The 15,734-nt window shown below is 51.8% G+C and overlaps 2 protein-coding genes across 5 annotated transcripts in view; both read right to left on the bottom strand.

The window, feature by feature from the left end:
* Positions 1-4,251: 4,251 nt before the first annotated feature.
* On the bottom strand, positions 4,252-9,482 carry Rho (rhodopsin). Its single transcript, XM_031380945.1, has 5 exons — positions 8,945-9,482; positions 7,335-7,503; positions 6,037-6,202; positions 5,689-5,928; positions 4,252-4,733 (listed from the first exon to the last, which is right to left on the bottom strand). The coding sequence occupies exons 1-5, from the start codon at positions 9,303-9,305 to the stop codon at positions 4,623-4,625; spliced, it is 1,047 nt and encodes a 348-aa protein (XP_031236805.1). The 5' UTR covers positions 9,306-9,482; the 3' UTR covers positions 4,252-4,622.
* A 5,117-nt stretch (positions 9,483-14,599) lies between these two features.
* Positions 14,600-15,734, bottom strand: part of Ift122 (intraflagellar transport 122) — a 70,044-nt gene continuing 68,909 nt past the window's right edge. For all 4 annotated transcript variants that reach the window (XM_031383026.1, XM_031383027.1, XM_031383028.1 and 1 more), the window contains 2 exons: positions 15,416-15,580; positions 14,600-15,062 (listed from right to left, as the gene is read on the bottom strand). In XM_031383026.1, coding sequence (XP_031238886.1) covers positions 14,973-15,062; positions 15,416-15,580 — 255 coding nt within the window. In that variant the 3' untranslated portion in view covers positions 14,600-14,972. The remainder of the gene's footprint in view (positions 15,063-15,415; positions 15,581-15,734) is intronic.

Genomic DNA, 15,734 nt, shown 5'->3' with positions numbered 1-15,734 from the left:
TCCAGCCACTGTTCCTCCTTTCCTGGGTCCTCATCAAGCTCATCTCTGCACCTGCCTCTCCTCCGCCAGGGCTACTGCTTGTGAACCCCAGCCTCATCCTGGGCAGGGAAGCTGCATGCACTGAACAGCTGCTGTCTGAAGTGCCATCCATACTAATGTCTTCTTGATCCTTCAGACACTATTTCTTAGGTTCTGGGTCACAAGTCCACACAGGGCACTAGCCCTGAGTTTGGGGGGTGATAGAAACTTTGGGAACAGTAGAAAAGTTTCCGAATGTACAAAGATCAAGAAGTAATTCAAGGGGAGGCAAGAGGGCCCATGTGGAAAGGCATCTGCTGGCAACCAGATGACCCAAGGTCCATCCCCGGGACCCCATGTGGCAGAAGGGAGCTGACTTCCAGAAGCTGCCCTCTGATGTCCACATCCACACCGTGGCATGCATGTGTTCCCTCTCCTCTGATAGGTGCAATAAACAAAATGTAACATAGTTTTTTTACATCAAAGTCAAACAATGAATCTGAGGTGCTTTGGGCAGTACTCACAGGTGTTAAATCATGTGACTTCACAAAGCCTTGGTTCTGCATATACTTGTGCCCTTTGGACTACACATGCCTTCCTACCACACAGTGCCAACAAACTGCCCAAACGACAGCTCAGATTCCAGACTATTGGATGTTGTGGACTACAGTATTTGGTTTGGTTGTACATACAAAGTTTTCTGTGTTTTTGGATTGTGATTGGATTGTGATTGGATTGGATTGAAGAGTTGAATTGTGGAAAACTTTCAATATTTTCTTACCATCACTCTCAGCATGTAAGGATTAAATTAGTATATTTTTGGGTTGTATCATGTTAGAAGGTTTGATCTTTAAAATTGCTGTTTGAATGGCTGACTTGGGTTTCAAATGTAAATCATTTGCTTCAGAGCTGGGGTGACATCTTAATTAGAATCATTTGCTGTGCAAGGAAGACCTGAGTCTGGGACCCCCGGCACTTGGAAAAGCTGAGTGTGACCCCATCTGTAAACTCAGCTTCTCCACTTTCATATGCACAGATGATAGCACCTCCATATGGACATGGACATACAGGCATATGCACATATGCATGCACACGCACATACCACACATACACACACACACACATTGTTCACTGAATTTTGGATTAGGATAATGAAACAATTTCCAACAATTTCTGAAATGGCCTAGACATACTTCTTCATGTTATACTATGTATTTATGCGAAGAGGCATTCTCGGCATCGGTGATTATAAAATCAGAATATCAACTCTAAAGAATGTTGTATATGCTGTGTCCTACACCATTAAATATTCAGCTAAGATCTATTCCTTGTGAAAAAGAAAGCAGCCCATCTCATTAGAATGCAAATTTATTTTCATCTTTAATCAATTGTAAAATTGCATATATATCAAAGGCTTATTTTACATTAGGTTTCTTTATGACTATGTGAAGGTGTGTGACTTGTGCTCCTATTTAATTCCCTATATATCTGGGGTCACACTCAATGTTCTCAGAGGTAAAGCGACCATGGGTGGAAACAAGCACAGAGATAAACCCTCCACCAACTATGATGGCTATCACTCTCAGCTCAGAGCCATGGCCTGTGTAGCCCAGGGACTTATCCTGGGACTGGCACTGTGTTTCTCTGGGGCACCTCAGGCTACCTGATGCCCCAGGTGTCTCTTTATTGGGGTGAAAGGCCTGTTTGACCTGTGATTGGCTGAGTGTATTGTATGCTCCACAAATGCAACTTGCTTGGGGCCTGGCAGGTAGCCCTGCGGGGACTCCAGATCCCAGCTCAGGTCTGGAGCTCTTCTGTCTACACTCAAGTGACTGCCATAGGAGACTGGCAAGAGCATTCTGGTTCTAGAGGGGTATTTTTCCTGGACAGGAGAAGGCAGGAGTAAAGGTGACACTCCACAGGACAAGTGAACTGGATGTGGAGGAGTGAGGTACGACAAGGCCAGGCAGCTAAAGTAGCCTACCAACAGCCACTCCTGGCCCATAAAGCATGAGAGACAACCAGAGGTGTGGCAGCCATGGAATACCCTTCATCATCCATGACACCCGGAGCCTTGTCTAGCACATGCCAGTCCCCACCCCTCAGGCTGGTCCTGATCTTGTTTTCCTGGTTTCTTTTGGGGAACACATTCTACAGACCCCTTAACTATGTGAAGTCAATTTTTATCTTGTAGTGTAGGAACACACGGCAAATGAGGAAGCCCTATATCCGACATAGTGGTTGGCTTAGAAGTGATCAGGTGACCCAGGTCTAGCTAATCAGAAGATGAATCTCCATCTCAGGCCTGTTGATTGACTTAGAGGTAATCAAGTGACTCAGCCCTGGCCAATCAAATGGATCTCTGTCTGAGACATGATGATTGGCTTAAGGAAAATCAGGTCACCTAGATCTGCCCAATAAAAATCTGACCTGTCACAACAATTATAAAGGGAAGGAAAGCCCCTTTCTGGAGGGATTTCTGGCCCTGGGACTGCTGCAGACAATTCTGCCACATCTGAGGATAGGCCTGTGAGTAAAGTCAACACAGAAGAGAGACACAAGGGTCACAGGTTTGAGCTTCCAATCTTGCCATCCTGAAGTGGAGGGGAGCAAGGCTTCATGTCTAAAAGCCAATAGACAGCCTCTGTTTCAGCAATTGGGGTGAATTTCTTGTTACTTGTGACCAAGTGAAACCCTCATCCCTCATGGATAGAGCTAGCAAAGAACCACTTGCTGTCACATGCCCTTGCCCAACATAGCACCAAAGGACTTTTATCCCAGACCCTGGCACCCTTTCCTCCTTGGAAGATGGTGTCACTCCTCATCTGAGACTCCATCCCATACTTTTGCTAAGTGGTGGTGTCCTGGTAAGGGCATTTCTGAGCCAAGGTCTAGAATACCAAAGTGTGCCAATGTCTTCAGCATGCCAGGAAGTAGGCTGGCCACATAAGTCCCTTAAGTCTCATATAATCCCCTCAAGGGCAAGTCTAAGCTTCTCTTTGCAGATACAGAGGCTTAGAGAGGTCACCATGTCTCTATACTGCTCAAGTTGGGTTTCCAAACTTGATGGAGCTGCTCTATCACATTTCCCAGGGACTCTGGACTGCTTGTCCCCACACAGTCTAGTCTTCCCTAGCTAGGGGTCAGGGAAGCTTCCCAGTTGCCATCCATTTTGAAAGAGCTTGAGAGCAACAGACTACTACTGCCACCAAGTGTAGGAGCTGAGCTTTTAATGCCTCTGTCCCCATGTAGAGTTAGGCCTGCTGAGGGCCCAGCTGTGGTTCTAAAGAGGAGGGATGCAGACTGAAGCTGCTCAATTCTGGCACCCCATAGTTCCTGTTGGCCTTAAAGCCAAACAGCATATCCAACAAGGGAGCTAGGAACTTGATCCATGAGCATCCTAAGGATGAGGCCTGGTCGGATCTTTCACTGTGTTTCTGAGCTCTTCAGAACAAGGGTGGCATCAAGGACTCAGCTGCTCCCTGAAGGTGGGCATATTGGCATGGCTTCTAAAACTCCATACTGTCCTGGAGCTGTTGCCACTTGGTTGCTGGTGTAGAAGAGCAAATGTATCCAGAAGCCAAGAGGAAGGGCTGGGTCTCCATAGGCCAAGTAGGCTGAGAGACATGAGGCAAGGTTTCCATACTGAAGGGAGGACCAGAGACCCCTCGTCTCCATGCTTTCTCCGTCTAAGGGCTGCAGCCCACATTGCCGTCAGTGTCATTTATCTCTGTAATACAGCTCTAGCCCTGCACAGGCCTGAGGCCAGGGTCATTTGCAAAAGCCTACTGAAGCTGGGGGAAATACCTTATCTGAGTGCTTCGGCCCTGCCCAATTCCCAAGCAGTCACTAACAAGCAGAGACCATTAGGATGGTTAATTAATTATATTAGTTGGTGTTACTTGTAACACAACTACCAGTTGTGCTCTTTATATACATAAACACACACACACACAAACACACATACACACATTCTCTCTGTGTGTCTCCCTCCTTCCCCCCTCCCCCCCATCTGTCTGTCTTTAAAGCAGCCACATTCTGTCAGGGCCCCGGATTTGAGAGATCCATCTGGGGTGGGAGTGGGGGACAGAGAAAACCAGGGCAGGTATGTAAAACTGCTTATAGATTCCAGCCAAGCATGACTGGATCTGCCAGGCTGGGCACCTGAGGACATCCATGTTCCCTTCCATTAATTCCTTCATTCATATATCCACTCATTCAGTCACTCATTCCTCCCTTCATCCAGCTAGCATTTATTAATCAGCTACTATGTGTTCCAGTCTGTCCTAGACACTTAGCCCTAAGCCGGGACACTTGTCATGTTCCTGAGAGACAAGCTGAGGGGAGGGGTACAGATCCCGCTGGCCCCCCGGGAATTGGGACTCCAGGTTGGGGGGTCTTGTCGGATGGATGTCCTTTGTCAGGCTGTCCCTGTTGAGTGGGGAGCCTCATTTTGGTTTTATGAATTCATTAAAAACAAAGAACAGAACACTGAGGGAGCCTGCATGACCTCATTCCAACGGGTGCTGCTCCTGGTGGGGGCTGTGGCTGGGGTGTGTGGGGACAGGAGACTCCTACAGTCAGCCACAGTCTCTGACTTAGGCTTAGGCTGGAGCCACCTGGCTGGTCTCCGTCTTGGAGGCAGTGGCAGAGGCGTCGTCATCTCCCAGTGGATTCTTGCCGCAGCAGAGCGTAGTGAGCATGCAGTTCCGGAACTGGAAGACAAGAGGCGCCAACCAGTCAGGACAGGCCCTCCCACTTGCCTAGCCTCAGCCTCACGTCCAACAGGTCCCCTCACTAAGTCTGGCTTCCTGGGGGACCTTGCTACATGCATGTTGCCCTTCAACCAGAGATGCCAGGATCACAGCACAAGGGGTTTTGTCAAATGACATTGCAAGTGCCCTGTGGATACGTAGGACCTTCTGTGAATGATCCCATCTAATCTGGGAGTTTGTGATTTGACTCTTCCTTATAAATAGGAAAACCCGAAGTCCAGATGGGGAGATACCTGACTCACCCAAGGTCACACAGCCTGAATGTGGCAGAACTAGAACTTGAACCCAGAGTCTAGGTCCAGAGACTACACCCTTTTTCTACAGAGCAACTGTGGCTTTTAACAGTGGGCTTAACCCTTGACTTCCCAGAACTAGCATTTTTAGCAATTTTTTCAGCTTTACAGTGAGACCATTCTATTCCCAGCCTTGGGACTACTTGATATTTTCTGGTTGCTTCTTGAGACAGATTCTCATGCAGCCCAGATTGGGCCCCAAATCACTGAATGGCCAAAGATAGCTTCGAATGTCTAATTGCCCTACTTCAGCATCCTGAATGCTTCGATAGAGCAGTCTTGGGGGGAAGAGGGACACACATCCACTATTTAGCCCAGGCTGATCTGGAGCTCAAGATCCTCCTGGCTCAGGATTAAGATTACAAACATGCGCTATTGCAGCTGGCTTCTAGTTGACTTCTAAAGGAAACTTCCAGAACCATTTGGTCAGCTATATCTCACAGGAGTGGATGGCAGATCATCCGGAGGACTTACTCCAAGAGATTGGGGAGCTGCCAGCCTGAGAGCTCATGGCTTGCCAGCAGTCTGAGTGGAATGCCTTCCCTGCCCCATCCTCCCCCTCCCATTCTCTCCCTCGTTCTCCTCACGCCCTGCCTCAGCACCTGCTTGTTCAACATGATGTAGATGACTGGGTTATAGATGGAAGAGCTCTTAGCAAAGAAAGCCGGCAGGGTCATGAAGATGGGGCCGAAGTTGGAGCCCTGGTGGGTGAAGATGTACATGGCCACACTCGCGTAGGGAAGCCAGCAGATCAGGAAGAAGATGACCATGATGATGACCATGCGGGTGACTTCTTTCTCCGCCTTCTGAGTGGTGGCCGACTCCTGTTGCTGAGCAGCGGCCTACAGGGGTACAGACCTGTGTCTAGCCCGTCGTGTCCATACATACCCTAGCACCCAGCTCTGGCTACCCAGCATGGGTCTGGGGTGGCCCCCCCCCCCCGCTCATACCTCCTTGACTGTGAAAACCAGCTGCCCATAGCAGAAGAAGATGACGATCATGGGGATGGTGAAGTGGACCACGAACATGTAGATGACGAAGGACTCATTGTTGACCTCAGGCTTGAGTGTGTAGTAGTCAATCCCGCATGAGCACTGCATGCCCTCAGGGATGTACCTGAGAGTCAGTGCAAGGGATGATAAAGCAGGAAGAAAGCACACGCCTAGCGGGATATAAGTGTAGGGTCCCTGGAGGCCTCCAAAGCGTGGCTATTACCTGCTGGTTCCATCACCTCATGAGACTTATCCATCTCCGCCCTTGGACAATTCTTAAGCTCCCTGCCACTTGACCACACAGCTCTCTTCCACCAGCCTGCTGCCCTTCGGTGGTTAAGTGAGTAGGCAGAGGATGCTGGGGAGGGGAGCTGAGGCCTTCCCTGTGAATGCTGCAGTTGGCGTATGTGGGTCTCTTAGTAACGGTAATGCTTCCTACAAGAAGGGTAGGCTCGCTGCTGGCATCAGAGCCTTGCGCAGCTTCTAGAAATGAGGCTGTTGTGATGATATCTGAGGATGATGACATTGGGCCACACTCAGAAACCTGAGTGTCCATTGGGTGTGTCTGTAGAGGCCTGCCAAGCCAGGTGTGTGAAGGTGAGGGAAAAGGCCAGTGAGGAGTGAGGGGCTCTGACTCAATGAGGAACTCTGGGTAGGTTCCTGGCATGGGGAGAACATGTGGCCAGAGAATGGAGATTCTCTGAGGCTCTGTGTACCTCATCGCCTGTCCAGGTGTCCAAACCACTGTCCCCCCCCCCCCCCCCCCCCACACACACACCCTCTCTTGTCTCATTTAGATATGGTGGCCTGGAGGCTGGATGGGACCCAGTTCCTGGGGCTACAATGTCACAATGCATGTTGGGAAGGCTCAGATTCTTCAGGTGCTAAGGTCCAAGGTCAGAGAGAGAGAGAGAGAGAGAGAGAGAGAGAGAGAGAGAGCTGCCCATGCCCAGAACTCAGCCAAAGAGGATTGTGGTTTGGCCCTGGCTTAGCCAAGGATTAGGGACTTGGCCAAGGTGAAGGGTTGGGATGCCCAGGGATCTCCTTGATATGGGGCTCAGAGATGGAATCAGACTCATTGGACCATTACAGTCCCTCTCTTCTCCCCTGCATTAGACCTTAGCCTGGGAAAGCCACCAGGATGGCTTTAGGGGGCAAGACCACGCTACATTACGCCTGGACCCAATCCGAAGGCTCTGTGTTCTGAATGGGAATGCCACGAAGACCTTGCCAGAGCCAATCCTCCGTGCCATTACCTGGACCAGCCAACGAGTGGGGGAGCAGCACAGGCCAACGCCATGACCCAGGTGAAGGCCACACCCATAATGGCATGATTCTCTCCGAAGCGGAAGTTGCTCATAGGCTTGCAGACCACCACGTAGCGCTCAATGGCCAGGACCACCAGGGACCATAGGGCAATTTCACCTGTAAGGCAATTAGGAGCCATCAGTCCTCCAGCTCTGACCTCATGCCAGAGAGAACAAGCACACGCAGATGAGACTTGAGCCAGGCCTTAGAGATGACAGGGAGTTTGAGCTGGGGTGAAGGGAGGGGATGAAGAACCCGCGTGCCAGAGGAAGCAGGCAAAGGAACAGAACTGAAGCTCTTCTGTTTGGTTAGAGCTTTAAGCTCACGAGAGACTGCCTCAGAGTGACTGGAGCTGTGGCTTAGGGCCACACCCTGGCTAGTGTTTTAGCAAGGGAAGATGGGTAAAGAGGGGCTCCAGACACTAGTCCACATGTTGCCCTCAGAAGCCCAGTATGGGGAAGGACCCCATAACAAACTTCTGAGTAACAGGAGTGCTACCAACAAGAATCCTGCATGGCAGGTGTGGCCTGGGCCTGACCCCACAGAGACAAGCTCACCAGCTTGGTACCCCAGCGTCTGTCCAGAGACTAGGGGTGTGATCACACAAGGTATCGGAGATGCCCAACAGTGCTACCAAGGCAGTACCCTGGACACAGGGAGATAAGACAGCACCTTTGGGACTCATGCAAGCTAGACCCACCTGTCACCCTACCTTTGGGCTTTGTTACACCCACTTCCGTTTTCTCCTACATCCACTAGAAATATCTCTGGGTCTCAGCCGGGAGACCCTGACTCTGGTCCTGGCTCTCTCATATCTCTAAATGTGATTTTTGCCTGTTCCCTACCTCAGTTTTCTCAGCTAATCAGGCTCCAGGGTTCCTTGAGATAGCCTCACCGATTTTCCAGTTGAGTGAGAGAAAATGTTTGGGAACACCTGGTGTAGCATAGTGGTCCATGCCTGCGATCACAGCACTTGAGAGGCTGAGGCAGGAGGATCACGAGTTCAAGTACATCCTCAGCTGCAGAACTTAAGGCCAGTCTGGACTGGACTATGTGAGACTGTGCCCCACTCCAAAGATAGAAAAAGAAAAGAAACGAATGAATCCTTTGAGATTCCGGGTGTATGAAACATGCACTCTGGTGGAAACTGACAGCACTGGCCAGGCAGTTAGATGTGTAGTCCACTGAGCCAATTCTTACCTGGACCAGGGACAGTCCTGAAGGACCTATGTGTCTTTTCTAGCTCACTCTTGGTGCTCGGTCTGTCTGCTCCAGCTCAGCTGCCTCAGAGGACACCCCCACACACTATGTCTCCCCAGTGTGTCCTTGGCCTCTCTGAACCCATGTTTCTTGCATTGCTCAAAATGAGATAGATGAACGCTCAGTGCCTGCTTTCAACAACAGCCTAGCTCAGGGTCACAGTGTTTGTCCATGAATAAGCTTTAGATGATAACAATTAAAGAGACCCATTAAGCTGCTACTCCCAAGCTGCAGACCCTCCCAAGCCGTTTCATGCCCCCTTGACTCCCATGCTATACCCCAGTCTCTCTGCTCATACCTCCAAGTGTGGCAAAGAAGCCCTCGAGGTTGCAGCCCGTGGGCCCAAAGACGAAGTAGCCATGCAGTGAGGTGTAGAGGGTGGTGGTGAACCCTCCGAAGACCATGAAGAGGTCAGCCACAGCCAAGTTGAGCAGGATGTAGTTGAGGGGTGTGCGCAGCTTCTTGTGCTGTACGGTGACGTACAGCGTGAGGAAGTTGATGGGGAAGCCCAGCACGATGAGCAAGAACATGTAAGCTGCCAGCATAGAGAACTGCCATGGTTCGGCCAGGTAGTACTGCGGCTGCTCAAAGGGGCTGCGCACCACGCCCGTGATGTTGGAGAAGGGCACATAAAAATTGGGACCCTCTGTGCCGTTCATGGCTGCGGCCCTCGAGGCTGCCCCTCCGGCTGTTCGTAGACAGAGACCAAGGCTGCCTGGCGAGCTCAGCCACCTATGGCTCCCACAGCGCAACTCCAGGCACTGACCCCCCCCAGACCCTTATAAAGTGACCTTCTCTCCCTAAGCCAGAGGCTGACTCAGCATCCGGGAGATATCATACTAATCCCACTGCAGCCACTAGGGCCTAATTGGCTTGCAGAGGGGCCAAGGTGACATCGGGTGGAGGCCCTTAGGTAAAGAAAGGGTGTCTCATCTTGTCTGTCCCAGAGTCCCCCAGGAGTTCCTCCCCTTGTCAGTCTGGTGGCCTCAGGCTGTGACTGGAATCTTTGGGCCCTAAGTTCACTTCTCTACATTGCTCCAGTTGACAATGTCTCCTCCTGAACTCACCTATCCCATCCCTTCCCAGGAGACCCCCGACTTATCCGGTCCCCAGGCCCTGACAATAGCTCACTTGACAGATCTGAGCTTTGTGTACAGTCGGCTCAGTCCATCACCTCCAGTCTCACCCCCCACCCCAGCCCAGCAGCTCGATAACTATTTGTTGCATTCAATTGGAATTTGCTCACTCACTTGTACATTAAACATTCATGAGCCAGCCACTTGGGAGATGGAGGAGGTGCCCATGGCCCTGCTCAGAGTGCTTCTAGCTTGAGCAAGACTCAGCAGAGGAGGAAACACATTCCAGTCCAGGGAGGGATGACCATGGGTTATGGAGATGGGATGGCCTGATGGGTGCAGCAGGACACCGTCCCTGCACGAGGGAACAGGCTGCCAGGTTATTCAGGTGAGCATGTGAGGCCTGGAGGCCATGATGAGGGGCGTAAGAAGTTCTGCCTTACCTAGAAGGCAATGGGCATACAGCTGGGTGAATCGCAGGGGCAGACAGAGATGGCCAGGCACCTGGGGCACTGAGGCTTCAGAGCTCTGTGTAGGCTGAGAGATGCCTACTGGCCTGCTGGGGATGCCAATCTGAGCAAGAGGTCCTGGACTAGGCTGGGTGTGTAAGGATGTGAGGCTGGCATCTCTACCACGTAACTGTGATACCCCCTGTGTAGGATGCTCCAGGGTGACTGTGGAACATCCACTGAGTCCCAGAGGAAGGATTTGATTCTGGGGGACCAAGGGAGACAAGAAAGCACTGGATGCAAGAAGCCAGCACCCTATGAGAAAGATGGTTCTGAGCAGTAGTTACCAGGGTAGACAGGGAATAAAAGAAAAGTCTCCACTGTATAGTTAGTTACACTGCATAGCCTTTCTGAGAAGGTAAGGTTGAGCAAAGAGCTGATGGTGGGAGAAAATGCCATGCCCCATGCCACATCGGTGTCCAGGCAGGACCAAGACCCTGGAGCCTAGGCACAGGCTGACCAGGGAAGGACTCCTCTCTGAGCCTTGTGGCCCTTAAGCACTCCCTTGCTTAGTCTCCTCACACTGCACCTGGGATTCCTAGATGTTTGCTTAGAAAAACATCCCTCTTCCATGCAGATGTCTTGTTTGAGAAAAGAAACACAGGGCAGGTATGTGTGTCAGGAGCTGGGAGTTGGCCTCTAGCAGTTTAAGGAGCTTGGCTTGGTGATTAAGACCAGCGTTAATGAGGTCAAGGTGGCGGTTCTGATTCTGACATGACCCTGGTGGTCACCCCCAGATCTACCCTGTCCCCTCCCCAGCTCAGCAGTGCCTCAGCAGCCTCTGCAGCCAGCTTGTGCTTGAGACAGCTGGGAAGCTTCATTCTGGTCTCCTCAGGGGCTTTGCCCATCGCCTAGGCTCTACTGTGAGCCTGCAGGGTGGACTGGGTATATAGCGGGTAAACACCTGCTGACCCAGTGGGAGAGTGGGAAAGCAAGGTCACCTCTGGGAGCACTGCCCCTCTCTAACTCGGGTAACAGAGGCAGTACCACAGGTAGAAAGCTGTCACTGAGCTGAGGGGACACTGGAGTCTGTACAGGGTGTTGGCTCAGTGAGACAAGCTGAGTGAATTAGGAGCGTTGCTAGAAGCTAACAGCTTATTGGCGCTGTGTATCTGCACTTACAGAGACTGAGGTGAGGCCTAGAGTCCGAGGTGGGTCATCAAGGTCACAGAATTAGCAACAGCCAGGGTTATAACCACACAGTTAATAGAATTCTATTGCCACCCCTCACCCCACCCCCATCAAGACATAGTTCTTAGGAGATGGCTGCCTGTCTGCCTCATCAGAGCCACAATTACTAGAGGACAGGGCCTGGAGTGAGTCCTATGGGCTCCGATGGGGCAGTGAGCACCCAAGGCAGATTCGACCCTGTGTCTGTCACCCCCGATACCCTGGAAGGCTCCACTTCCCACTCTGGGCCTCTGTTTGCTGGGTCTGGGGAGTCCGGGGCATCACAGCCTGTCCCTGCCAGTACAATCAAGGCGCCATGGCTCCTTTGCATGACTTGATATCCCATGTAGGCCCTGGGTCAGTGCAGTGGCACACCTTCCTGACCCCCTGCCTCTGCAGGCTGATAAAACTCATCACCTCAGTCCCTCTGCTTCTCCCTTCAGGTCTCCAAGAAGAGCCAACCCCACCACGCTCCACATCAGGATCCAGCCCCACATCAGGGCCCAGCCCCACTGCATATATTGTATATTAATTACGTCAACACCATCTAGACTATTTTGTTGTCCTCCTGATCCACACTCGTTTGTGTATCCAGAATGCCGGTCAGCAGAGCCTGCTTCTCTGTGTGTTCAGCTCTTGTCCATAGCAGCAGGTATTCAAGACACACTGTCCCTTTGGGCTAGGAACCCTCAGCAGAGGTGAAGTTAGCACAGTCTAGCTGAGGTGCAGTTCAAGTTCTCTTTAAGTCAGGGGCATTGGAAAGAGCAGTGCTACATAGGAGTGTGGTCAGTGAAGAACTGTGAGATGCTTGGATGCTGGGGCCCTGAGAAACTCTCTCTGAGGCTAGCTGCAGCCATGTTGGCCCTTCAGAAGAGGGGGGCAGTCTCGGGGCATTGCATGCAGGATTAGGGACTTAGTCACCTACGCTAATAGCTCTTAAGCCTCCGAAGGAAAAAGTGCTGCTGGGTCAGCAGACCCCTCCTTTCTCCTCACCTGTGGCTTAGTCCCCTTGGTTGTATCACCACAGCCTTGCTGAGGATGTCAAGAGACGTCACTCCTTTCCTTCCTCGACTAATGTTTGCTACACATACTCTTACTGTATTAAGTGCTGTGGCATCTCAGGGCAGCAGACAAACAAACAAGAGAGAAGCAGGCGATAGCTCCTAGCTGTGCCTGCCCTGCTCAGCCCTTGCCTTCAGTGTGGAAATGGAGCTAGCAGAGAGGCATAGCTGAGGAACACTAACTCTGAGGCAGAGATTGCAGGCTTTGGGCCTCAGCAGCCTTTCAAAGAACAATCTATGGAAAGTCCCACAGGAGCCTAGGTAGCCAGGAGGGCACCTGCAGACCTCAGACAGGTAGCTCCAGGGCCTTGTGGGCAGGCTGGCCAGCTGGCATTGAGGAGCCACCATGGGTGTCAAACATGGAAGGTGCAAAACTGCACCTATGCTCTTGAAGTCTGGTGAGGATCGGAGAGCAGATGGGTTAGAGCCTTGCCTGGTGGTGCCTCAATACCCCATTATCTCAGCCATGGAAACCCCAGGCCAGGGAAGAGGCCTAACAGGGGTGTCAAACCTCTGAGGCAGAGCATGGGGGAACAGGGCTCCTAGTTTCAGCAGCTATAGAGGGGAAGGTTAGGAAACAAAGACCCACAAGGACACTCCACTCACTGGTTGTGGCCCAGCCAGTCATCTCCCATCTTCCTCTTCCTTCCTGTGGACATGACTGTAGGTAGGTAGCATCAGGATGTAGGCCCTGCCTAGTCTTACCAAGCTGCTGCTCCAGCAGTCACCCCACCCTGGTCTCAGCCTCTTCCTGTCCTAACTCCCTTCAGTCAGGGTTGCTCCACTCAGAGATTCTGCCTATAGCTGAGAATGTGGTCTTCAAGCTGAAGAAGGGCCTTGTGTGCAGAGTGCGCTGGCCTGAGTCCAGGGAGGGAAGAGAGCAGAACATGGTGCACAATGGTCTGCAAATGGGTGTGGGTCCAACTTTGGTTCAGCATGTATGGTTTGTTCAACAATGCAGTCACTGAGCCTCAGTTTCACTATCTGTAAAAGGGTACCTCAGACCGGACATGATGATTCAGCAGCAGATATTGGAGCTATGGCCAAGTTTAGCCTCAGGGCCTTGGCTCCCAGCAGGAGTCACCTGAGTTTTTGTGACATGTGCAGAGAGGATGGGACGTACGCTGGCATCTCAGACAGCCCCCCGCCTCCAGCCAGAGACCATCTGATCTGTCACTGTGATTGACGCCTGTTGGGTAGTTGGCACTGTTTCCTCCCTCGCCCCACTTTTTCCCAGCCATATGCAAATGATTTCAGTTCAAGGCACGCGCTAATGGAAATCCTAACACATTAATAAATGTTTAGTGGGAGAGAGAGCATGCATGATCATAAGCAATTAGACACTCGACGGAGGAGTTGTGTTGGCACAACTGTCTGGCTCCCTCCTTCATTCCCCCCATCATCTCCACAGAGGCAGAGGGGGTGGGGAGGGCCTGGACCTTGCCTAGCTCTCTCTTTCATCTCCACAGAGGCAGAGGAAGCCTGGAAGGGCCTGGACCTTGCCTGGCCTCTGCCACTCACTCCGCCCTCATCTCTTCATCCCAGCAATGTGCACGCTACCACCAGCCTCACACAGGGGTCTTCAGCATGGCTCCATCTCCCTGCTTCTGCCTGTTAAGATAGTGGGGGAGGGATGGTGTATGCTGTCTGTCCCTGGGCAGGTGGCATGCAGGAGGACTCTAGGGATTACAGGTTGAGGTGCTCTCCTCATGGCTAGAGTCCTGGCACCCGCTGCTCTTCCAGTCGTAACCAACACAGGGGCTATGGCCGAACAGTAGTGCCTGTGGGTTCTCCTTCCAAATTCTGCCTAAGACCCACAGCATTCTGGATCCCAACTGGAGCCCCCATGCTTCATGCCCTGGAGAAAAGGAAAGGGGCCACAAGGCTGAGTGCCCAGTGGGAACACTCCCGGGGCACCAAGGACACAACTGTCAAGATGGATCCTCATTAAACCAAAATAAATAAACAACAACAAAAACCCCCACGCCCCTGCCCCGTCCCACGGTGCCGTTTGATTAGATTACATTTTAAGAGCACGAGAAAGCAATGTTCCTTTCGGATCAAATTAGAAACAGGTGCACTTTTGCATAAGGAAATTAAGTTGCAGACAATATGAGGATTTGCTAAAACGCAGACACTGATGAAAACGAGTAGCCCTTTTATTTGTCGTTATTGAGGCAATCTGTTGGCAAAGTGTGCACGGTAACGGTCTGACGGATCTACGGACTCCAGCAGGCTGCTATGAACACATGAGCCCTTCTAAAAGTAACAGATTTTTTTTTCTTAGAAAATATATGTGCGTGCGTTCTCTTTCCCGTCTCCTGGTGCTATTTACAAGGAATGAAATGCCATAAATAGGAAATCTGTGGCTACACAAGGCAAGGCCCCTCCCCAACATACAAACTTCATCTGGGCAGGAGACGTGTTCTGACGGTTTAATTCTTTCTCTCCAACAGCCTGGGGACAGCAAGGAGACCATGGGAGCAGGTGGTCCCAGAGGCCATCACTGCTCATGGGCCAGTGTCATCGATGCGCCTTCGGCAATAAGGGCAGCAGGCATGCTGGAGCACGAGCAGCTCATAGTCCTCTGAATGGAACATCTGAGGAGAGACAGCCATGACACAGGGAGGCAGAGCCAGGTGCCCCTCAAGCCCTGAGCTTGGGCTGGGACATGCTGCCCCGAGGGGAAACAGCTAAGGAGTGAGTTGCAGCAGCAACCAAAGACCCAAGGCCTGGAGGGCAGGTACAGCATCCCTCACTCAGGTGAGTGCAAAGCAGGAACCAGCTAAGGTCCACTGCAAAGCTGGGCAGATCCAAGTGAGAGGGCGGGCTGTGGACAGCTCACAATTCTCCTATACCCAGCTTCCCAAGGGAGATACGGAGAATGGAGGAGCAGGAGAGACCACCTGAGTGGAGGAGCAGGAGAGACCACCTGAGTGGAGGGGCAGGGTACCTGAAAGCAGGAGGGGCACATGGTGATGGAGGCATCGGGCAACAGCGAGCGGAAATACTGCCACTGCAGCGGCGGGGGCCAGCGCTTGATGAGAACATCCCTTCGGCTCATGGAGCGTAGCACTGACCGGTTCACCACCACAGGCACAAACTCAGAGCTACCTTGCTGTGAGGGGTGGGGGTGTACATGGGTGTTACCCCCTTGGCCTGATCCCGGGATCCTTGGTGGGCCAAGGGACAGACACTACCACCTCTTAATTCCAGACACCCCCAACAGTGGCATGCTCCCTGGCAGCACTGAAGTGGCTTCAGAGCCAACC

The sequence above is a fragment of the Mastomys coucha genome, unplaced genomic scaffold (genome assembly GCF_008632895.1).
Source record: "Mastomys coucha isolate ucsf_1 unplaced genomic scaffold, UCSF_Mcou_1 pScaffold20, whole genome shotgun sequence".
Classification (NCBI taxonomy): Eukaryota; Metazoa; Chordata; class Mammalia; order Rodentia; family Muridae; genus Mastomys; species Mastomys coucha.
Note: the sequence above shows the minus strand (reverse complement) of the source record. Positions and strands in the feature narration are given on the sequence as shown.

Bases quoted from the DNA above. Each gene is read 5' to 3' on its own strand.
- Rho (XM_031380945.1), bottom strand. From the start codon at position 9,305: ATGAACGGCACAGAGGGTCCCAATTTTTATGTGCCCTTCTCCAACATC. The intron at 7,504-8,944 runs GTATGAGCAGAG...ATTGCCTTACAG, and splicing joins CTTCTTTGCCACACTTGGAG to GTGAAATTGCCCTATGGTCC. The intron at 4,734-5,688 runs GTGCTGAGGCAG...CTTGTCTTCCAG, and splicing joins ACATCATGTTGAACAAGCAG to TTCCGGAACTGCATGCTCAC.